Source organism: Pleurodeles waltl, chromosome 6, assembly GCF_031143425.1.
Source record: "Pleurodeles waltl isolate 20211129_DDA chromosome 6, aPleWal1.hap1.20221129, whole genome shotgun sequence".
Taxonomy (NCBI): domain Eukaryota; kingdom Metazoa; phylum Chordata; class Amphibia; order Caudata; family Salamandridae; genus Pleurodeles; species Pleurodeles waltl.
In genome coordinates, this window is record NC_090445.1 from 311164112 (window position 1) to 311188320 (window position 24209).

A 24209-nucleotide genomic window follows, 5' to 3' on the forward strand; every position below is an offset into this window, starting at 1 on the left:
ATTATATTGTTCGATAGGCGTTTGCTGGAACTGGGTATTCCAGTTCATACTGCAAAAATTCTTGAGTTTGTAATTTTGGGTCAAAAGTGTAGTCTACATCAGTGGCTGTCAAAGACGTGGCCCATTGTATCCAGTGTGGATTTAAAGCTTTTACGTTTGGAACGCTGGCTTTTGTAACTGCCTTCAGTTCTGGGATTGGGGAAACAACAATTATGCATTTACCCTGGGCTAGAGGTCTTTCTTTAATGACCGCTATCTGTACAGCAGTGAGTATTTTCTCAGTGGAAGCAAAGAGTTGTTCTGCTGCTGAGTACAAGTGTGATTTGTATGCAATCGGGACTGTCTCACCTTCATTAAATGTCACATAGGTGAAACCGATGGCACCAGCGATTACTCTGATGACCAAATGTGTTTTATTGTCTCTTGTGTGTAAATATTGTGCTGCAAGCATGTCTGTCTGCGGTTCTCTAAGAATTCGTGTATGGTCAATTGTCCGAAATTTACTTGAGAAATCAGGACATATCAAATCATATAAAGGTTTTATGCGTGTAGAATAATCTGGAATGTAAGTTCAGCCAAAATTTATAAAACCCAATAGAGATTGCAGTTTTTTAATCGTATTTGGGGGTTGTAGTTGTGCACATTATTCTAAGAATTGTGGTGCTAGGCTCTTTCCTTCACTTGACAGCTCATATCCCAGAAACAGGATGCTGAGGAAGGTAATTTTTGTTTTTTTGAAGTTGAATTTGTAGCCAAATTCAGCAAATCCAACAACAATGTGGGCTACCCGTCTTAAATGTTGTAGCAATTCATCATCCATCATATAAATATCATCTACATAGGACAATGCTTCAGGGTCAATCTCGTGCAAAATTGCTGTCATACGAGCTGCGAACAGTCCTGGGCTGTTCTTATACCCCTGAGGTAAATGACAGAATGTTTTTCTGGGAGCCTAGTGCACTGAAACATGTTAAGTCTCTGCTCTCAGGCACTATATTATGGCAGAAGAAACCACTGGTAATGTCCAGCGTTGTTTTGTATTTTTTACACACTATATTGTTCCTTAATGCTGCGCTATGTGAGTTTTGTATGGCATATGTGTGTGTGTTTAAGTGTCTGTAGACTAAGACTATTTTGTAAGAATGGTCTTGTTTAGCTACTGGGAATTATGGATTATTCACTGGGGAGACACAGGGTTCAATTACGCCCTGGTACTCTAATTGTGTGAATATTTCTCTTATAGGTGCTTTTGCTTCATGTTTTATTGGGTACTGAGGTTGGGAGTGAGGTTCATTTTTAATAGGAATTACATGGTGAAAACAAAAGCACAACCAGGGCACTCCAAATAATAAGTCCACGATGAAGAAAGTTGCAGAATTCTTTATTCCTTTGTATTGAGAAAGATCCAATCAATGCTCAGAGATAGTCATACCCTCATGTTTGAGAGAAAACACATCAATGTTCAGAAACAGCCAACACGTGTTTCGTCCACACAGACTTTTTCAAGGCAAAAGGATGATTGACGACAGCAATGTCCAGAGCCGTCCCTTAATGCATAGGGAAGTACCAGTCCTTAAAGATATAAGGACTGTATGGGTTGAAGGCATCTGAAAAATATGGGATGGCAAGTGCACAGGCCCTGATAAGCCCACACCTGACCTCTCAAAGGTCCCGAGAGTCAGGGAGAAAAAGCGGATGCGGCTTGCACGTGATAACGCTGCAGGATCGTGAAGAAGGAATTACATGGTAGGGGGATTCTTTATCCCATCCTACTTGATTGAGGTATAACGCAGGTGCCTGTGCCAAAGCCCAATCAATGGCATAGGATGCAGCGAGTTCCTCTGGAACAAGGGGCGAGACAGAACGTTTAATAACGTCTTCTCCATATAGGCAGGTACGGAGAAATTCAGGTGGCCAATCTTGTTTGGCCAACAAAACATTATATATGTTTACTACGCGATCCCAAAAGATTGCGTCTATTATGAGCTTAATGTCTCTTTCTAACTGTAGCGTTACTTTATACACCCTATCAGGTGTGGAGACACGCATGTCCGCAGTTTCTACTTGTATAAAGTCATCAGTTGCTTTCACTTCCAGATGCTCTACAAGACTCCGGTGAACTATTGTGACCTCTGCCGCACTGTCTAGCAGTGCTAGTGCCCACTTCCTGTTTTTCAAGAGGATGCTCTTCCTGAGTGGCATGTCGGACTGCGACTGCTGCCACTTTTTTCTTTTTGAATTGGGGTTTTTGTTGGGCAGGTTTCTCTTCCATTTTAACAGAAACCTCCGATGTGCGTTGTGATTCCTATCTCGGTTTCACATACTCTGATCGCCCACCTCTCTTATTTCGTTTTTCCAATGAGTCCTGAAAGGTGGCGTGTATCAGTATATTGACATCTATCAGGCGTTTTTATATTATGTCTATTTCTGAGATTACATCTATTCTGTGGAGATTCTCCCCTCTCTTTTTCGGGAGTTTTTTTTTTTTTACCCCAGCGTTTTTTCTTACCCTCAGGAGTTTGCTTGGAAAAATCTTTGTTAGATTTGCCCTGAAATTGTGGTGTAGTTGGTCTGGCCCCTAAACTATCTCAACCAATGCTAGAATAGGTCTCTGTGATAATCTTAGGCAGCTCGCGTTCCTGGTCCTGCTGAGGAACATCACGGAGCCGCATGAGCACTGCTAGTGTGACTGCTTCCCCTTTAAGATTATTTAAAATAATTGAGGATACTGTGGCAAAATTGCCCATCAGTTTCATCCCCAAGTCTAGGTCTGGGGCAGCCCCGTATTAATCTTGAATTTGTTTCAACACTTCTGTCAAATTGCCAAGTGTCGGTGTACCATGTGCAGTTGTATAGAGCACCGCAAATACCATGCCCCAAGTATTACAGTTATCTACTGTAGGGACCATCCCAAATGACAAGCACATCATTAGAATTCTATGTTTATCCTGAGGTCCCGTATAGGGAAATATAGCTTCCAGCGTATTTATTTTTTGTGCTAACCAAAACGGAGTTTCCTCTCGTTTGGCAGGTACTTTGCCCATGATCGAATGTACAGTCGCAGGGTTTATACCTGGCGTTACTACATGTGGTTGCGCTGGTGCAGCACACGCTGGGCTCCTATTTAATGTTTGCATCACAAACTGTACTAATCGTCTATATGTCGCTGTTAATGTAAGCGACGAACCTCAGCTACTGCTAAATTCGCTACTGCAGGATGTGGTGTATAGATGGCCAATAAAGGCCAGGTAGGACCATCATTACTTAGAGGACCTAACCTTACAGGTAATATGGATTGGGGTAGGGTGCCATCAAGCCAATTATTATGTTCTTGATAAGATAATGGTATTTCTAAATATGCATATGCCCTGTATCGTCCAGGTACGTTTGTAAGTGTACAGTATAATGATGAAAAGTATTTGTGCTTCCATCAATTGCTGGAAATGTGACCCAAGAATAGAAGAGTTCTGTTCTATAAGCTGGATGGGCGTCTACCACAAATGTGACTGGACCCCCCTGGGCCATTAGGCCATTTGCTAATAAGTGTGCAGTCAGAGGTTGTCTCATATTAACTGCTATTGCTATCTGCTGTGGATTCACCATACTAGTTAGAAGATATGTTCAGAGGAGGCACACCAAATAGGGTTTTTCCTTTTAAAGTTCAAGCTTGAACAACCTCCAGCCCCAAGTAGGATAGCCTACGTGGTTGAGGTGCAAATCCTTAATACCACAGACGTCTCCGTATACAGTATTGAGGCATCATTGTATATAATGAGACAGAGATACTGCGGAGGCCCTGAAAATTAGAGCCAGACCAAACATTGACAGCACCATGTTGCATAGGCTCTCATTATTCTAATGAGACTACTGGATTTTGAGCGGGAGAATCACCCGCGGTGTGGGAGACTAAGGCCCTCATTACAACATTGGCGATAATTCCCGCTTACCGCCGTGCAGAAGACCGCCAACACACCGCTGCGGTGGAATTCCGCTACAGCTATTACAACCCACAGGCCGGAATCCGCAAAAATCCAGACACCCACACAAGTCCGCCACACCAAAGGTCAGTGATAAACTGGCGATAACAAAACCGACACCGTCACTCCAACAGGAATACGCCCACACTATCACGACCCAAGAATCCACGCGGCGGTCTTTCAACCACGTTATTCCATTGGCAGTACACACCGCCGCACTCAAAATACACACACATTTACAAAACACAACCACATTGGACAGTTCGAAATACACACACCTGATACACATACACACACCAATCCCACACACCCAATACAATATAAAACACACACCCACATCACCCACAAACCCTTACCACCAAAAATTGAGAACGAAGCACAGAGAGAGACACCACCATCAACAAACTAGCATCCACAGGCACCCAACACCAACACTCACACAACATCCACGCACCTCACACAACACACACAAACACATCCCCTCACACATCACAACACACACCAGCTCACACACCACCCACACTACATCATGGCACCACAAAGACACCCCAGGTTCTCTGAGGAGGAGCTCAGGGTCATGGTGGAGGAAATCGTCCGGGTAGAGCTACAGCTATTCGGATCACATGTGCAGCACACCTCCATAGCTAGGAAGATGGAGCTATGGCGCAGAATCATAGACAGGGTCAATGCAGTGGGACAGCATCCAAGAACACAGGATGACATCAGCAAGAGGTGGAACGACCTATGGGGGAAGGTGCGTTCCGTGGTCTTAAGACACCAGATTGCAGTTCAGAGGACTGATGGCGGAGCCCCACCTCCTCCCCCACAACTAACAACATGGGAGGAACGGGTCTTGGCTATACTGCATCCTGAGGGCCTCGCAGGAGTAGCTGGAGGAATGGACTCTGGTAAGTCAAATCTTAACTGTTACATCCCCCACCCTACCTGCATGCTATCACATACCCCCACCTTCACCCTCACCCCCAACACTCCAACACCTCACATATGTCCCACTATCACAAACCACCCATCTCAACACCAAGCCCTGCATGCAACACCAAAGCATGGACACCCATCACCAAAGCATGTCCACTACAGATACCCACGCAGATCCCCAAACCAAATATTACACAAGGTCCGAGACAAGTGTGTAAGCACTGGGGTACAGGGTCACCCACCCATTGCACACAATGGCACACACAGACGCAATAATCATGCCTTTACACCCCTGCAGGACCCCTACCCAACATCACCGGACAGGAGTTTCAAGACATGTACACACTCCCCACAGAAGAGGCCCACAGTGATGACAGCAGCTCTGTCCAACTGGATCTAGATGACCAGCCCGGCCCATCTGGGACCTCGGGACAGTCGGTTCCCCTCACACTGGCACATGCCGCCACAGAGCCTCCCCCCTCAGGAAACACCAGCACAGCACCCATCCAGCGGGCCCATACCTCTGTCCCCAGGACACGTCAAGCAGCAGTGTGTCCACCACTACAGGGAACCCAGGTTAACCCACAAACCCAAGAACATCAGGGACCTGGAGGCAGTGGGCACACGGTTCAGGGGACAAAGGAACAGGGGAACTGGGAGGAATGCTGTGCGACAGGGGGCGGACAGGCCCAGGGAACCCACTCTCCACGAGGCCCTCTCCAACATCATGGGAGCGTACCATCATTCCCAGGAGCCGATGGCAACGGTACTGGCCAAGTTTCAGGAGACCCAGCGGCTGCAGGAGGACCAGTATTTGGGGATCAGGGAGGAACTCAAGCCAATCAACACCACCCTGGTCACCATTGTAGGGGTGATGAAGGACCTTGTGAACACTAGGAGGGACACTGTGGCACAACAAGGGGCCCCTGACACTAGCCTTGATGATGAACTGCCCACCACCTCCGCCGGCGCTAGTGGACAGGAGGCACCACCACAGGACCACAACACCAGCACCCCACCCCCTGCAGATGGAGAACCACCCGCAAACGGTCCCTGAGATCCAGGACAAAGACAGAGTACAATGCCAAGACTCCTGCCAAGAAATTAGACCACCCTGAATGTCATCCTTCTGTCCCACTTCGTCACCCTGTCCATCAGTAAACTGCCCTAGCTCCACTTCCTATGCCCCTTTGGACAATGCACGTGTGAAACAAATAACTGGACTCTGCCATGGACATTCCGCCACCATCACCCCTGACCATTTTACAACCCCCTCCACTAATTTGCACTTAAATAAACACCCTTGAATCACAAAACAATCTAGAGTCAGTCTGTGCTTTCACAAATGTGTATTTGCAATAACTAAGGAAAATAGCAATGTCCATTGTATTGCCAACATACCTATGTCACACAGCTCTAGTCCATGAGGTAACATAGCAGAGGTCACACGTGAGACCCACATCTGTGAAATGGAAAGGCAAAGTGACAGGTCAGGGTCCATACACTGGGTGAAAGTGACAGACATTTGATAGGTTTAACAATTGTATGAGATGTAGGAGACAGTGATGTCTTCTTACCTGTGTCTCACTGGAAGTATTGCTGGATCACGTTGTTTCTGTTGTCGATATCCTCTTCTTCTGCCTCCTCTTCTTCACTGTCCACAAGCTCCACAGCTGCCACAAGACCTCCTTCTGGACCGTCGTCGCAAAGCCAAGTTGTGCAGCATACAGCAGGCCACGAGGATCTGGCACACCTTCTTTGGTGAGTAGTACAGACAACCACCTGTCATATGGAGGCACCGAAATCTGGCCTTCAGGAGGCCGAAGGCTCTTTCTATAATCCTCCTAGTTTGCCCATGTGCCTCATTGTAGCGTTCCTCTGCCCTTGTCCTGGGATTTCTCACTAGGGTCAGTAGCCATGACAGGTTGGGGTACCCAGAGTCACCTGAAAATATCGAGGGACAACTGTTAAACACACACTAACCCTTAGGGACAACCCCAGTCCCAGACAACTATTCACAGGGTATAGGGTCCTTGTCCTCACCTATTAGCCACACACTGTGCCTCTGGAATTGCCCCATCACATAAGGGATGCTGCTTTTCCTCAAAATGTAAGCATCATGCACTGAGCCAGGAAACTAGGTGTTCACATGGGAGATGTACTGGTCGGCCAAACACACCATCTGCACATTCTTTGAATGATAGCTCTTCTGTACACCTGTTCACTCCTGCGTGGGGGTACCAAGGCCACATGTGTCCCATCAATGGCACCTATGATGTTGGGGGTATGTCCCAGGGCATAGAAGTCACCTTTCACTGTAGGCAAATCCTCCATTTGAGGGAAAACGATGTAGCTGCGCATGTGTTTCAGCAGGGCAGACAACACTCTGGACAACACGTTTGAGAACATAGGCTGGGACATCCCTGATGCAATAGCCACTGTTGTTTGAAAGGACCCACTGGCCAGGAAATGGAGTACTGACAGGACCTGCACTAGAGGGGGTATTCCTGTGGGATGGCGGATAGCTGAAATCAGGTCTGGCTCCAACTGGGCACACAGTTCATGGATTGTTGCATGATCAGGTCTGTAGGTGACTATTACATGTCTCTCTTCCATTGTCAACAGGTCCACCAGCGGTCTGTACACCGGAGGATGACGCAATCGGCTCACCTGCCCCAGCGGACGTGCCCTATGGGGAAGAACAGCAAGCACAGAGTCAGCCAACACTGAGATAGTAAAAAAAGAATTTATCGCACACATTTGTCAATCCGCTATGTGTCTGTCTCTGTGTGTATGCAAGGCCTAGATATGTGTGACGCATTAAAAAATAATGCCATGTGGCCCCCTGAAATGGCAGCTGCCTGACCTGTAATGTGGGACAATGGGATATAAGGTAACTGCGCTGGCTTTGTACATCGTCGCGGTAGGCGGTCAAAGACCGCGGCGCAATCCTGCACTGGTTAACATTGGGCCCTATGGGTCCCAGGAGCCAATAACAATGTACACCGGCGGTGAGGGTACGCACCGCCGCGGACGTGACCGCCATTTTCTATCTGTTCACTCACTTGATACCTGACCTTCGACAGGAGAGGACCTACACCGCAAGTGCTGCTGTGACCTCAGTCTGGAAGCGACGATGGCTCATGTGTCTGGGGAAAGGGCCCCTGCCTTCACTTCGGAGGAGTTGGACAAGTTAGTGGATGGGGTCCTCCCCCAGTACACGCTACTCTACGGTCCTCCAGACAAACAGGTGAGTACACTGTGAGCATGCTGTATGGGCAATGCCTGTTTGGACTAGTGTGGATGGAAGATACGGGGGGACTGAGGCCTGCATGAGCAGACAGTGAGTATATGTGCGTTAGGGGAAGGGTGGGAACGTGGGCCAATGACTGTGACGGTCCGGGCGGTTGAAGTTTTTCCTTTTCCACTGTACTATTCCTCTAGGTCAGCGCCCACCAAAAGAAGGCTATTTGGCGTGCCATCGCCAAGGACATCCGGACCCTGGGGGTCCACCACAGACAGAGTACCCACTGCCGCAAATGATGGGGGGACATTCGCCGCTTGAGCAAGAAGACGGCGGAGGCCCAGCTGGGGATAGCCTCCCAACGTGGGAGGGGTGTCCATTGCACCATGACCCCCCTGATGTTCCGGATCTTGGCGGTGGCGTTTCCGGAGTTGGATGGGCGCTTGAGGGCATCACAGCAGCCACAAGGGGGTGAATACACTCTCATTCAGCTGACTCTGCGCGCATTAGGAGGTGTCTGGTTGGAGGAGGTGGGCAGTGGGTTCCCCTAGGCGAGCTTTGTCGGCAAGGACCCTTTGTGAAGCAGGCTATGTGGCACCCCAACCCCACCAGTGGTCAGAGCCATCTATACCTAGTCAGGCCTCCATGTGTGCAGCAATCAGGCATAGGCCTTGTACCCCATGTCCCTGTGATTAATTAGAGAACTCTAAGTGTATGGAGTAGTGCAGAGGGCTGCTGTGTCTGTAGTGTCCGCCAACGGTAGCGGTATTGCATGCACTGAACATGTCTTTCTTCTTTCTCCCCACCCCCCTTTTGTGGTCTCCATGTTCTTGTGTGCATTGGCATCATCAGGCGCAGAAGGAGGAGCAGTGCCACCGGAGCAGGAGGGAGCTGCATCCCACATGGCCCTGGAGGGCAAGACAACGAAGTCTGAAGTCACCAGTGGGATGGAGGGCGAGGGGAGCTCCACGGCTGGGACAGGAGCAGAGACCAGCGACACCGACTCCTCCTTTGATGGGAGCTCCCTTGCGGTGGCGGGCCCCTCTGTGCCCACCGCATCAACAGGTAAAGCCGCCAGCACCCCTGCCAGCACCGCCCTCCCAGCAGCCCCTCAGCGTGTGTCCCGTGGCCGCTCACCCAGGAGGGTGGGCATCTCATTCGCCCCAGGCACCTCAGGCCCTGCCCCAGTCAGCCCTGCTGGCCTCAGTGAGGAGGCCATTGACCTCCTGAGATCCCTCACTGTTGGGCAGTCTACCATTCCGAATGCCATCCAGGGTGTGGAGAGGCAGTTGCAGGAAACAAATGCATACCTGGAGGACATTCATTCTGGCCAGGCAGCCCAACAGAGAGCATTTCAGGCTCTGGCCTCAGCACTGATGGCAGCCATTGTCCCTGTGTCTAGCCTCCCCCCTTCAACTTCCTCCACCCAGATCCAATCCCCTGTACCTCAGCCTATCCCAAAACACACCATCAGACCAGCATGCACACACCTCAACACACAAGGGTGGCTCAGGCAAACACAAGCATCATACCCATGCACACATACCAACATCCACTGCCTCCACTGTGTCCCCCTCCTCCACGTCTCCCTCCTCCCTCCCAGTCTCATCTCCACTCACACCTGCATGCACTATATCCTCAGCCACTACCTCCACCACCAGCACGCCCATCACCACACACAGCTAACGTGCACTCACCACCCCCACTACCATTCACACACCCCCTGTGTCCTCTCGCAGTGTGTCTGTGAGCCCTCCTCCCAAAGTACACAAACACAGTCACACCCCCCCTAACAGCCATCCACCTCACAACAGCCTACAGTCCATGCACCTTCACCCAAAATCACCAAACAAACACCTCCTCCACTCCCATACCCCCTCCATCTACCCATCCCAGTGTGTCTAAAAAACGTTTCCTATCAAATGTTGACCTCTTCCCTACACCTCCCCCCGTCCCCGAGGGCCCGCCTTTCCAGGTCCCAACCCAGCACCTCAGCCACCACATCACCGGGCACAGTGGTGCCAGCAATAACTGGATTTTGGAGTGTGCCAAGCAACAGGGCTGCCAGTGTCTCAAGGAGCGAGGGCAAGGACATTCCACCACCTCCAAAACAGAAAAAGTTGCCCACATCCCAGAGGGAGAAGGCCAAAACACCTGCCACCAAGGGCTCAATCAAGAAAAAAATTGAACGTGGGAAGACAGCTGCGCCACCATCCAAGGTGGGTAAGGGCCTGAAAATCAAAGGCAGGTCCACATCGACGCCAACCTGCACGGCGGACAAGACCGGCACCGCCACCTGCACCGCCGCCACAGACACCGCCACCAGCACCCCAGACACTGAGCCCTTCACCAGCACCGCCGTGAGTGAGCCGGCCACCAGCACTGCCGCTACTGACATCGCCGCCAGCACCGCAGTCAGTGAGCCCGCCACCAGCACCACCGCTACTGACACCGCCGTCAGTGAGCCTGCCACCAGCACCGCCGCTATCGACACCACCACAAGCACCGCCAGCGGCCCGCAACATCCTGAGCCAGTGGCACTACCGTAAACATGGCTGCCATCCCCAATGGTCAGTCGTACGAGGCTGGTGGTCAGTTCCAGGAGCATGGGCAGTTGCATGTTGCACCACTGTCAGTGGAGTGTCACATCCACTACATCAGTCCTTGGCAGAAGGAAGCACTCTGGGCACAAAGCCCCCTCCAGAACCAGTGGAGAAAGGCATCCACTACCTCAGTCTATGGCAGGATGAAGCACTCTGGGCACAAAGCCCCCTCCAGAACCAGTGGAGAAAGGCATCCACTTGTGATACTGTGGCTTTGCACTCCCCAGGATTAAGCAGTGGGCAACCCACCCTCTGGAGATACTTGAGAGACTGTGGCTTTGCACTCCCCAAGATAAAGCAGTGGGCAAAGCACCCACCTGAGAGACTTGAAAGACTGTGGCTTTGCACTCCTCATGATAAAGCAGTGGGCAAACCACCCACTGGAGAGACTTGAGAAACTGTGGCTTTGCACTCCCCAGGATAAAGCAGTGGGCAACCAACCCACTGGAGAGACTTGAGAGACTGTGGCTTTGCACTTCCCAGGATAAAGCAGTGGGCAACCCACCCACTGGAGAGACTTGAGAGACTGTGACTTTGCACTCCCCAGGATAAAGCAGTGGGCAAACAACCCACTGGAGAGACTTGAGAGACTGTGGCTTTGCACTCCCCAGGATGCAGCAGTGTGCAAACCACCCACTGGAGAGACTTGAGAGACTGTGGCTTTGACCTCCCCAGGATAAAGCAGTGGGCAACCCACCCACTGGAGAGACTTGAGAGACTGTGGCTTTGCACTCCCCAGGATACGTCAATGGGCATGGAGCCCCCTCGTGGAGCTGGCATTGTGCGCTCATCCGGCTGAGGTGCCCCCCTTCCCTTCCCCCTGAGGTGCCTGTTTCATTTCGATCTGATGCCCCAGCAGTCTTCTCTCCGTTTTGAGTCTGGTATCGAGTCTGGGCCTCGCCCATGCATTTTGGGCCCAGTGGTCCACGGACTATGAATGGTGCACCACCCGGACTTGATTGGTTGGTGTATATAATTGTTTATATTGTATATAGGGTTTTGACTAATGGATTTTTATTGATTACAGTCGTTCAACTCATTTCCTTTTGTCATTGTGTTCTTCCTGGGGGGTGGGGGGATGTAAATGTAATGTTGCAGCATGTATAGGTGTGTATGTTGTGTGGGTGGGGGTGGGGGTGTTGTGTGTTGTGTGTGTGTATCACTCTCTTTTAACTCCCCCCTCCCCTGTGTTGTAGGTGCAGTACTCACCGTGGTTGTCGCCGCTGTCTTTCGTGCTCCTGGTAGAGGAGCAGGAATACTATCGCAGGGAGTATTTGGAGTTCAGGCTCCATGGCATCCTGGTTTCTCGTGGGTTGTGTAGAGGTGAGTGTTTTCCCTTCTATGTCCTGTTTCTGCCGTGTTTTTATTTGTGTTTAATTCGCCCCCGAAAAGGTGGCAAATTGGCCTGTCATAATAGTGTGGGCGGTACATTGTCTTCCGCCTGTCTGTTGTCGGTGACCGCCGCTGTGTTTGTTTGTACCGCCGTGGCGGTCGGAGTGTTAAAGTGGTTGTCTATGTTGGCGGTTTCCGCCATGGTCATGATTCCATTTTCTTTACCGCCGGCCTGTTAGCGGTCTTACTGCTGCTTTAACACCGACCGCCACAGTTGTAATGAGGGTCTAAGTCTAACCCACTGCGGGTGACACCTGTCGCTCCAATCCAGGTTTTACACCAGCTAACTATCAGTGCCTCATCTCTACCCAAGGATAGGGATGACTGGGCAGAAAAGCGCATTGTATTGTATTGTAATCGTATTTATATAGCGCTTACTACCCCTGACGAGGCGTCGAAGCGCTTTTCAATGAGTAGCACGCTACTCTGGAACCCAACAAAAATTAGTGATGGATTAGTATCGTTAAATAATGAGTACAGTTTTAGTATTATTATGAGTTAATTTGAGCCGCGGATATGAGAGTTTGTTAGTTAGATTGACTGGAGTAATGGAGGGGTGGAGGAGGAAAGAAATCCAGAAGTGTTAATTGGGAGTATATCTTTCATTTACTCAACCCAAAGGCTTGGGATGAGTAAACGGGGGCGGAGGGGGAAGAGTATGTGGAAGGGTTAGGGAGAGCATAGTAGCAGGGTGAGATGAATGCAGGAGAATTTAGTAGGGTTGTGTGGGAGGTCACAGAGGTAGAGTGAGGTTTGGTGAGTTAGATGTGGAAGCGGAGGGAAGAGCTTAGGCAGAGGTATTTAGGAGATGAAAGTGGTAGAAGGGATTTGGGATGAGTCAGAGTGAGAATGGAGGATAGTTTGATAGAGACATGACATAAGAGTGATGAGTAGATAAGTGTGATAAGATGAGAGCTGGAATTCATAGATATCTAGTATAACAACCCAAAGAACCAGGAGCCATGCAATGATCCACGAACATGCCAAGCACAGAAACAACATACACACATACATACATATATATATATATATATACATATATATATACACACACACACACACACACACACACATATGCACATACAATACATAATTAGAATCATGGGTAAAAAATACTTAGTCAGACAGGTGTAAAGAGTGTGTGTGTATTTTATTGTTATGACATAGTAGCAATACATATTTTCCAAAGAAACTATAAATAAATAGTAATATACATATAGGGCCTGATTCTAACTTTGGAGGACGGTGTTAAACCGTCCCAAAAGTGGCGGATATACCACCTACCGTATTACGAGTTCCATAGGATATAATGGACTCGTAATACGGTAGGTGGTATATCCGCCACTTTTGGGACGGTTTAACACCGTCCTCCAAAGTTAGAATCAGGCCCATAATCTGATAGGCATATGCAGTTCATAGTTGTTTGAAAAAGGTGGTTATGAAGGAAAGAGCCAACTCTTGAGTAGTTTTCTGAAGACAAGAAAGTTATCTGTGGCTCTTATAGTTGGGGGTAATGAATTCCATAGTTTGGCTGCTTGGATGGAGAAGGATGTACCACCTATAGTCTTTTTCTTGTATGGTGGTGTTCTAAGGCGGGGGTGCCAATCTTGAGCGGAGGGTTCTTTGTTGGATGTATTTGGTAATTTTCTTTCTGATAAAAAGCGGTCCTGTTCCTTGTATAGCTTTGTGGGTGATACAAAGCAGCTTGAAAGTGCATCTTCTGGCAACGGGTAACCAGTGTAGTGCTCTCAAGGCAGGGGAGATGTGGGCTTGCGGCTTTATATGTAGTAGTAGCCTGGCTGCGGAATTCTGGATATGTTGTAGTTTTTTCATAACAGATAGAGATGATCCATGGTAGAGGCTATTGGCCTAATCCAGTTTGGGTAGTACAAGCGATAGTAGCTTGCACCTTCTGTGGAAATCCGAGGTGGGGGAAGATGCGTCGTAAAGTCTTTAAGGTGATGAAGCTTGTGCGTGCGAATTTGTCTACTTGGGCATTCATAGTTAACTTGGAATCCATGGTGATTCCTAGGTTTTTAACTTCCTTGGATAATTGAGTAGGTGGTCCGAGATCGTCAGGCCAGACGCACAGAGGGTCATAATTTTTCCAGTCACCACATATGAGTATTTCTGTTTTGGAGGTATTTAGTTTGAGATGACTTCAGGTCATCCACTGATCAACGGCTCTGAGGCACCTGAAGATTTGTGAGTTTTCAATGTTTTTGGGGTCTTCTAATTTAAGTAGTATCTGTGTGTCATCTGCATAGTTGTAGCATGTGAGATGGAAATCATTGATCAGTTCTGGTAAAGATATCATGTAGATGTTGAAAAGCAAAGGTGAGATGATTGACCCTTGGGGGACCCCTGCTTTTATGAAGTAGGGTTCGGACGAGAAGGGGGGTGAGTGGATGATATTTGCTGTTTTTTGAAGATAGGAAGTAATCCAGTCGAGAGCAATCCCTTGTATGCCTGCTTCGTGAAGTCTTTGAGTTAGGGTGTCATGGTCAACCGTATCAAAGGCAGCTGAGAGGTCCAAGAGAAGTAGTGCAGCAACTCCATTTCGGTCGACTGTGTTTTTAAGATCGTCCCAGATTGCCATGAGTGCCGATTCAGTGCTTCTTCCTGGGCGGAATCCAGTTTGGAAGTCTGAAAGTATAGAATTGTCTTCAATGAATTGTGACATCTGGGCGAATGCTGCTCTTTCTATCAATTTGCCCAGGAAAGGTCCATTTGTGATTGGTCTGTAGTTGTTGGGGTCTTGCGGGTCTAGGTTTGTTTTCTTTAATAATGGTCGTATGTATGCCTTTTTCAGGTCTGCAGGAAAAGTTCCTGAAGTTAAAGATTTGTTGATGATTCTTCTTACAGGTGTGGCAGCAGAAGTAGATAGCAGGATGTTCTTAAAGATTTGTGGTGGGCAAGGGTCAGAAGGGCAACCAGAAGGTCTGCTTGCTTTGACCAAATCCATAAATTCATCCTGGGATATTTGTTTGAAGGACTGTAGAGGTTGGGATGGTTTATTCTTAAAGGGTATTTTAGTAAAGGGGTTGGTGCTGATGATTTTCTTCTGTTTTAAATAGGAGTCCAATGTGTCTGCCTTGGTTGTGTAGTGAGTTGCCAATTTGTTTGTAAAATCTTGAGTGGCGGGATGACTTCCTTCCATGCATGTAGGTTTTCGAAATTCATTGAGAATTTTATAAAATTCCTTGGTTGTAGATTGAGCATTTTGAATTCTGTCTGAGTAGTATCTTTTTTTAGCTTTTTTGATTGATGATTTGTATATCCTGTTAAGTTTGTGTAGCTGCAGTTTGTTGCATGTTGTAGACAAGTGTGGCTGCTGTTCATCATGGCTAAAACTTAGTGGCATATAGGAGAGTGTTATGGAGTGTCTTAGAGTGGAGTGGCGAAGAGTGGAGTTGAGTGAAGTAGGGTGGAGCAGAGTGGAGTAAAGTGGAGTGGAGTAACCTGGATTTGCACAAAGTGTAATAAAGTGTCATAGGGTGGAGTGTTAGAGTGGAGTAAAGTTGTGAAGTGGCAAAAAGTGGAGTAGAGAGGTGGACTCAAGTAAAGTGACAAAGAGTGAAGTAAAGTGTAGTGTTGTGGAGTGGCGTACAATGGAGGGGCATACAGTGGAATAAAGGGGTGTAGAATAGAGTAAAGGGGCGTAGAGTGGAGAGCATGGTGTATTATCAAACTGCCATTGTAGACAGCAAATTTTTTATTGAAATGGTCATTACATTGGAACATATAGTTATACTGATAAAACTCTACAGCGCACAAATGATAATGTGTGGAAATGCCATCACCTAATGTACTGATTTGTTTTGATCATACTCAAATATTTGTTTGTCTGGGGGAGTGATGACTTGAGCCGCCCCAACAATTCAAGTTGTACACAAGAGTTATCAGGTCCATACCTCTGGAAAAAGAAGGCACAAGGTCTGGTGAGTGATGACTTTAGTCATATCAGACAATTCTGATCCCACACGTAAAGTGCTCAACATCGTGCCTCTCTGGAATGAGGCACAACATCTGGAGCGCAACGACTTGAGTAGCCCCAGACAGTTGGATCACACACAAAAAGGTTTCCAATGCAGCACCTCCCCAGAATGAGGCGCAAGTCAGGTGTGCCATGACTTGAGTCCACCAGACAATTCAGGACAATCACACAAAGAACTCCGATGCTGTACCTCCCTGAAATGAGGCACAATGCCTGGTGCGTGATGACTTGAGTCGCACCAGACAATTCGGTCACACTCACAAAGAACTCCAATTCCGTACCTTGCTAGAATGAGGCACAACATCTGGTGCGCCATGACTTGAGTCAACCCATACAATCCGGTCGCACACAAAGATGCAAGTACAGCAGTGCCACACAAGGCAGAATGCAGCACTGCTCCGGATACACCCCCCACCTCTGAGGGGTCACAAACTATGAATCGGGCACCGCGCACAAGCATGCAGTCGGGTGTCGAACATGAAAAATGAGACGCACTCAACAAAAGCGTGCCATGCTGGGTCCCGCTACAAGTGAACCCCCCCCCCACAAACAAGACGATGTGGGCAGTGGCCCCACGATGGAGGGCCACACTCCGTAAGTGTGGTCTGTAATTTGAAGGCTACGCACCAGGCAATTCCAGTCTCAAGGCGCAATACTTATCCTGCACTCAAACCAGGTGGAGTCCAGAAGATGATGTAGGCGTAAATGACATAATTGGTTTCTCAGGGAAGCCGTGGTCACTCAGGTCTCATCCATTCCTCTCAGTTTTATTTTAGTCTCACATATAAGTGACAAACAGAGGCAGTATATGTTTCAATAATGAGTTTAATAAAACAAATGTATCTTAGATAGCAAAGCATGAGCTGCAATAACCAGGATGACACAAGATGACAGTATTAAAATTGTGACGAGAAGAGAGAAGCATACAAATAACGCTATCATATTGTCACTATCATCAATAGACTAACTCCTACCTAGGCTATGATAGAGCACAGCATGTTAAGGTCTAATTCTGCCCTTTAGGTTCCCCCTGGAAGACATCATCCCCCATACCTGAGCAAAGGCCTGCGGTTTGCGTTAGCATCTGTAGCAAAGCATTCAGCAATCAGTCGTGGTTCTCTGTCTGGAATCTCCCTCTAACGTATAAGGGACAAGGAAGTGTTTTTAAACCAACACAGCTGATGTTCTGGGAAAATGTCAATACGTAAAGATGTGTTTTTTCTACGAATGTTGGAGACTAAACTTCTACCATGTTCACCAGCAATGTACCGTGCTGTAGCCTTGGAAGAAGCACAGAGTGATCAAGAATGTCTTGTTTGAGAACAGAGTGCTGGCCTAGGCAAAAACAGTTAGATAATCAGAAAATAAAACAAGACCATAAAAGTGGCTACTGTAACAATAATAAAATGAAGCCAAATAAAATATATCTAGGTTAAGGTGCACAGCGGCTTGGCCCAGTGTGTTAAAATAACGTGCATGGAGCTATGGCTAAAATGGCTACTGTGAGAGAACAGGGCTGATTGCAGAGGCCCCCTAACTTTTTGCCCCCATTTTCCACTTTTTGCTGGTGTTTTCCTGACTCTGATGGTGCCCTGGGTATTGCCAACTAGTCCCAGGGCCTGTGCTCTGTGTAAAATCAGTATGCAAATTAGGCTAATTATAATTGGCTAAGTCAACCTACCTATAAGTCCCTAGTATATGGTAAGGCATGGAGGTTTAGGGACCCCAGCATAGGTAGTGTCCCCATAGGTGCACTGCTGAGGTGCCCAGTGTCATTTTAAAGGCAGGCCTGCCATGCTGGCTGCTTTTAAATTAAAGTTACATGTAAATTCGACTTTGGAATTAAAAGTAGTTCCAAAATCTTAAACTATTTTATTTTAACATATAAGTCAACACTAAGGTGTGCCCTATGTGCCCCTAGGGCTGTCTGCCATGTAACTATAAGCAGGGACCTTATAAAAATAGTTTTTATAAGACCTGGTGAGGTAAAACAGGCAAGTTTGTTTTTCCCTCATTGTAGTGAATGGTGTCCATAGGCTAGAACGGGGAGACTTTATTTTAATTTTAAAAGTCCCCTTAAGTAACAGATACCAGAAGTTGGGCATCAAATTAATTGTTATAATAAATCCCACAAATTCCAGTTGTTGGATTTAATATAACTTGTTTGGGTAAAGAGTTTTAAACTTTACCTGAAAAGTTACCAACTTCAGCCCTGCAGTGTTTTTGCTGCTGTGCTCTGATTGGCCAGCCTCTGGCAGCCTGGCCAGGCTGCATTGATGAGGTGTGAAGTGGCCTGGCTTCACACAAAGAGATGTGCCTGGGGGAGAAGATCACCCCTCAGCAGATGGTGAAGAAGGAAGGAGGAGGGCTGCCAAACTGGTCTTCAAAGGCAGAGAAGGACACATGGAGCATCCCAGCAACACCCTCACATCCTGCAAACCCAGACAATTAGGTGCCCCCTTGATTAGATTAGGAGAGGGCAGGAGAGGGGTGTGTTTAGGATTTTTAGCCACACCAGTGGGTGGGCTCAGCCAGATGTAACCTCCAAAAATCACTTTCAGCCATGATGTATTTTGGAGGAATGTTGCTCCCTGGGATTGATTTTTGCCACACTTCCCAGGAAGTGGTCATCACAGGGGTAAGGACCCTGCCCCTGATTGGAGAACCAGGACCCCCCTGTTTTTCACCCAGGATCAAGGATAAAACTGGCAGACCTGCACCCACACCTCAGATCCCTATCAGATTCCAACAAGGAAGAACTACAGGAGAAGAAGGACTGCCCTGCCGGACCCCTGACCTGCACCTGGACACTGCACTCTGGAGGACTGCACAAGCTGCACACTTGGGCTTCAGCACTAAAAGGACTTTAACTGTCTTCTACTGCTTCAAGAAGGGACTCCCTGTTTGCTAAAGGTACAAAGGAGCTGCCCAGAGTCCCTTGCATCAAGTCCTGCGAGCAGGACCAGCATCCAGTGACCATTTGAGGATTCTGACCAGGTTAATTCTGGGAATTGTAGTCCCAACTCCCAAGGAGTAACCTCGAGCTTCTGGAACCTTGGATCAAGTTGTGGACACTTCAAGGACACAAAAAGGACCTCTGGAAGAAGATCCAGAAGTTTGGAGACGTTTGGAACAACTCCATAAGTTGAAGAGGTGCATTGTGGGAGTTGTATTCCCAGACCCCCAAGAGGCACACCAGAGCCTCTGAACCCTTGGCTGGTGCTGTGGACCACTTTCCTGAATCAAGTACTTCTGAAAGTAAGTGTGACGGTGTTACTTCGTGGGTGGCCTGAACTCTCGACTTGTTCCTTTCCAATGTGACCATTTTTAACCTTTTGAGCGCTAGTTGCTTCTGTACGCTGGAAAGCATGAATTCTTTAAAAATTCATATCTCCGGTTCCCCTTATCCAATTATATTCGTTTTGGTGTCATTTTAAAGATAAAAATATAATCTATTTTCATAAATTGATTCTGGATTTTTAAACTGTTTCATGTGTTTTATTTAATTACTGTTTTGTGATATTTGAATGCTTTACGCTTTGTCTCCTAAGTTAAGCCTTGTCGCTCGTTGCCAAGCTACCAAGGGTTGAGCTAGGTTTAATTTATTGAGACCTAATTGGACCTAAGTGGAGGTTTGTGGCCTATTGCTAAGTATAGGTACTTACCTGCCCTTACCAATAACCCATTTTCCAACAGCTACACAACAGACAAACTCATGATAAACATTTCTGATTACTGTGTTGTAGAATGGTAAAGCCAGCTCCTTAAGAGGGTTTTGTATTAGCTCAAAACTGACTTCAGCCCCTGGCCCATTTTGCTGACAAATAGGAGAAGCGCATAAAGATAGCAGTGATATTTATAGGCACATGCTAAGTATTTAAAAATAATATCATGACTTACTTACGCAAAAGAAACAAACTTTCTATGAGTATAATTGCTTAGCAATCCCTTATGCAATAGGGCAAGGTAATTAAACACCTTTTGGTGTTTGGTTAATACTGAGTTCAACATATTCCCAGAAAGTCTGAAGGCTCAGGTGTCTGAAGAATAATGGCAAGGATTTATAACAGAGATATATGAACTTACTCTGTCGAAAAATGTAGATACTTTTACTTCGCTTGGGGATTTAAATACTAATTTAATGTCACTGCAGAAGGCAGGAATGATAGCTGTAATAATCAGTAATATGAAACCGTAAGCAGGGTAAACGTTTCGAGCTTAAACATTCATATTGTGCACACTCAACACTACCAAAGGCTTATGGACATGTCTTTACCGAACAAGTTGTAATCCATTGTTACTTACAGAAATCTGCATTTGGACTGAATTCCAATTCACACAAAGGGATAATTGTCCTCAATTTTATACAGCAGTTACTATCTGTATTTAGTCAATTTTGTCAAATAGTAAAAGTGAGACCTGAGAATTTAATTCTAATGCTCTGAACCTCTCAATGTGTTGTGAGCCCGAGTGTAAAACCTGGATCTCACGGTTCCACATCTGCAAAAACAGTCAACACGTTTGACCACAGCTCTTGTTGGGTTAGGCAATTGTTTCTGTCGTCTTATTCTGGTTAGTTGTGTGAGTGCGCAAACGGGAAAAACAGAAACAGGGATGCCCGCAATAGGTTCTTCAAATATATTTGTTTCTATTTTGACTAATGCCTGCATTTCAAGTCGTAGTCCTACATGTGCTTTCTATACTACCACCTGAAAAAGGTAACTAAATTAGCCTATTCACAGATGCAAGCTTTGTAATTGTGTTCCTTCTGTTGGGACACAGCGGAGGTACTACTCCATTTGTATTGAATAAATACATTTCTTTGTCACCCTCTTCAGGGCACCAATAAACTCTTTGTTACGTAAGCTGTAAATCACAGGATTCAACACTGGAGTGACCACAGTGTAGAACACTGATACCACCTTAGTCATGTCGGTGGAAAATCCAGAGTGGGGCCGGACATACATGAAGATCATAGTTCCATAATAAATGACCACCACTGTCAGGTGAGATCCGCAGGTGGAGAAAGCTTTTCTTCTTCCTCGGGCTGAGGGAATCTTCAGAATAGAAACTATGATAAAAACATAAGACACAACAGCCAATATAAATGAGCAAAACAGGACTAAAAGGGACAGAAAAAAAATCGAAATCTCGGTGGCATAGGTGTCACTACAGGACAGACTTAGCAGAGGTGGAATATCACAAAAGAAGTGGTTGATTTCCTTGGAAGCACAGAAATGCAACCTGGAAATCAAAAGGACTGGTAACAAACCAGTGAAAATGCCGCAAATCCAGGAACCAACCGCCATTTGCACACAGATTCTTCCACTCATGCTGGTTGCGTAATACAAAGGCTTACATATGGCTAGGTAGCGGTCATAAGCCATGACAGATAAGAGGTAGCATTCTGTGGCCCCAAAAAACACAAAGAAATAAAGCTGCATCATGCAACTGGAAAACGATATTGTTTGACTTATAGCCAACAGGTTGACAAGCATCTTTGGAACAATTGTGGTAGTGTACCATATTTCCAAGACGGAGAGGTGATGTAGAAAGAAGTACATGGGTTTATGAAGAAGGTTTCCAAGTCTCACTGTGGAGATGATTATGCAGTTCCCCATCAATGTAAGAAGGTAGAAGGATAGGAAGACCACAAAGAGAAGGACCTGAGGTTCATGAATGTTCATAAGTCCCAAAATTATAAATTCAATGTTGGATGATTGATTTGTAAGAAACATGACTGAGTCAAAGTATCTAAGGAATAGAAAAAGGATACATTTGTTAGGAAAATTATTGGTGTATGGAGAAAAAATAGTGTTGACTGAAAATATCTCAATAATGCGACAGTTAGTGGACAATGATTTGTACACAAGGCTCTTTACCCCAAACAGAGAGCTCAATTTAGAACTCGTCGAACGGGTTACTCGGATACCTCGTCTGCTGAAATCTAAATCCCATATAATGGAATAGGATTTAGATTTCGGCGGATGGGATATCTGTCACTGTTGTGACAGAGTAATCCGTTCGCCGACTTCTAAATCAGGCCCAGACTCTTTAATTACTTACATGTCACATAATTAATTTCAGTAGTCCACATTAATTTACTGGCCATGAACAAATATTCTAGGATGAATGTTTGATTGTTTGTGCAGTAATGCCTACTCCTTTTCACACAACAACAACTAAAATGTGATAACCCCAACCCCTGACTTGGGCAATTCAGCAAACTTCTTTAGCCTTATTTACATTCTGACATGAAAGCAGTTTCATAAATAAATGTATAGTCTACTTTTAATTAAAAATGATGTATATCATAAACACACACTGCTCTCATCTTGTGACACATCTCAGACTCCTACTTCTTTTTTTCCTCCTGCCTCCCATATTGTCTATATCATCTGTTTCATAAAGACCCATCATACATTACTGGTCACTAGGTTATGCATTTTCAACCCTCCTGTGCTCCTTTTGACTCTTTCTCCCTTCTAAATGGTAAACCACTAGTTGTATCTTCAGTCATCTTTGCCACACTTCTCTTTCAACCATTCTCTTCTTTCTGGAATCTACATAAAAGCATGAAATCTGTGGCCATCGTGTCACTGCTGTAAAGGTCAACCACTGATTCCTCTTCACACTTCAATGACTTCTAAGCAAACGTAATTTCTTCTCTCTCAGTGTCTATTTTGTCTTCCTTTTGCATTCCTCAGAAACTATTTTTGTCCAGATCGCATTTGTTCCTTCCTCTGCCCACCACAGTCAGTTCTCTTACACTCTCATCTGATCTCATTCTCTGTGGTATTGTTGTTGCATTGTATACAGTCAACCAATCCAACATGCTCCTGACCCTTGATTCCCTAAGTATTACAGGTACATTTCTAAACCAGTCACCCTGTTACCTCTCTACACTTTTCAGTATCCTGTCATTTGCATCTTTTGTAATTTCCCCCTGTCACATGGTGTATCCCAAACCTGTAACCTCATCTGTTTACCTTCTACATAACCTCATTTGGTTACGTAGTTCTAGATTTAGATAAGTGCAATAACATTGAACCTGCCAAAAGAATGGCAGCACCCCAATCCATACTACAGGCTAAATATTCCTCCTCATTTGCTGAGATACTTTGTATTAACAATACTCTACATTATTGTATTGTCTACCAACAGCTCCTCAGTCAAAGTACTACATTCCACAGGATACCCCACTGATTTGGTGTCAAACCCTAAATATGTTGGATTTTCAACATATGCCTTGGGGAAGGTTGTAATTCCACCAACATCATAAATAAAACATCGACTGACCAGATTCTAAACAGGCTGGTATCACCTATGCACTGATAACACGAAATTCTGAATATCCTTTCCCCTTGCTATTCCCTTCTATAGACCATCACATTGAATGTGTAATAGCTCTAAGACAATAGCGCTCTCTGCTCACTAATGATGAAGTGTCCCAACACAAAAATCCTTCCTTTGCTAGCAACAGCAGACATCAACTTTCCCTCCTCTCCCATATTCTGCTGTCAATTAGACACCTTAACACCTTTTCCTAAAGTCAGAAAGCTGGTAGTGCAATATCAGTTAATCATGCGGCTAAGATCCTTCATCACATCCATCTCTATTGTCACTGGGCAAAATAAATTGTCTGCAATTACCTTTTTTAAGGAGTTATGTTCATGTTTAATAGACTGGCAAAGTGCAAGCTAGACCTTTCAAAAATGTCTTTTGAGGCTAACATTATATGCCTTTTCCAATTATTAATTTTGCTGCATGGGTATTATTTGACCAGCCTATCCAGAGTATCACCTGCGCAACCCACCAATGAGGTTTGTTGTCTGCATAAAAAAATGCACAATGGAAGATTCTCACTGTGCTATTTAAATCGAGACATTTGCAATGCACTTTCATACTGTTCCCAATCGGCTATACAGTACGTGGAATGATGCTCCTTTTGGTTGGACAATCTTCATCCCTCTGCTATTCTTAGTCCTCCATAGATGTCCTCAAGCTTCAGATCATTTGAATTGTTTGATAGTCTCATTTGAAATGCCATCCCCTAGCAA

General features: G+C 46.2%; 1 protein-coding gene across 1 annotated transcript in view; it reads right to left on the bottom strand.

The window, feature by feature from the left end:
• Positions 1 to 2588: 2588 nt before the first annotated feature.
• LOC138301550 (olfactory receptor 11L1-like) overlaps positions 2589 to 24209 on the bottom strand; it is a 53243-nt gene continuing 31622 nt past the window's right edge. Inside the window, exons 5-8 of the mRNA XM_069242068.1 lie at positions 20966 to 21903; positions 20236 to 20318; positions 19825 to 19966; positions 2589 to 2698 (exon numbers count right to left, since the gene is read on the bottom strand). Of these exons, the coding sequence (XP_069098169.1) occupies positions 2589 to 2698; positions 19825 to 19966; positions 20236 to 20318; positions 20966 to 21903 (1273 nt within the window). The remainder of the gene's footprint in view (positions 2699 to 19824; positions 19967 to 20235; positions 20319 to 20965; positions 21904 to 24209) is intronic.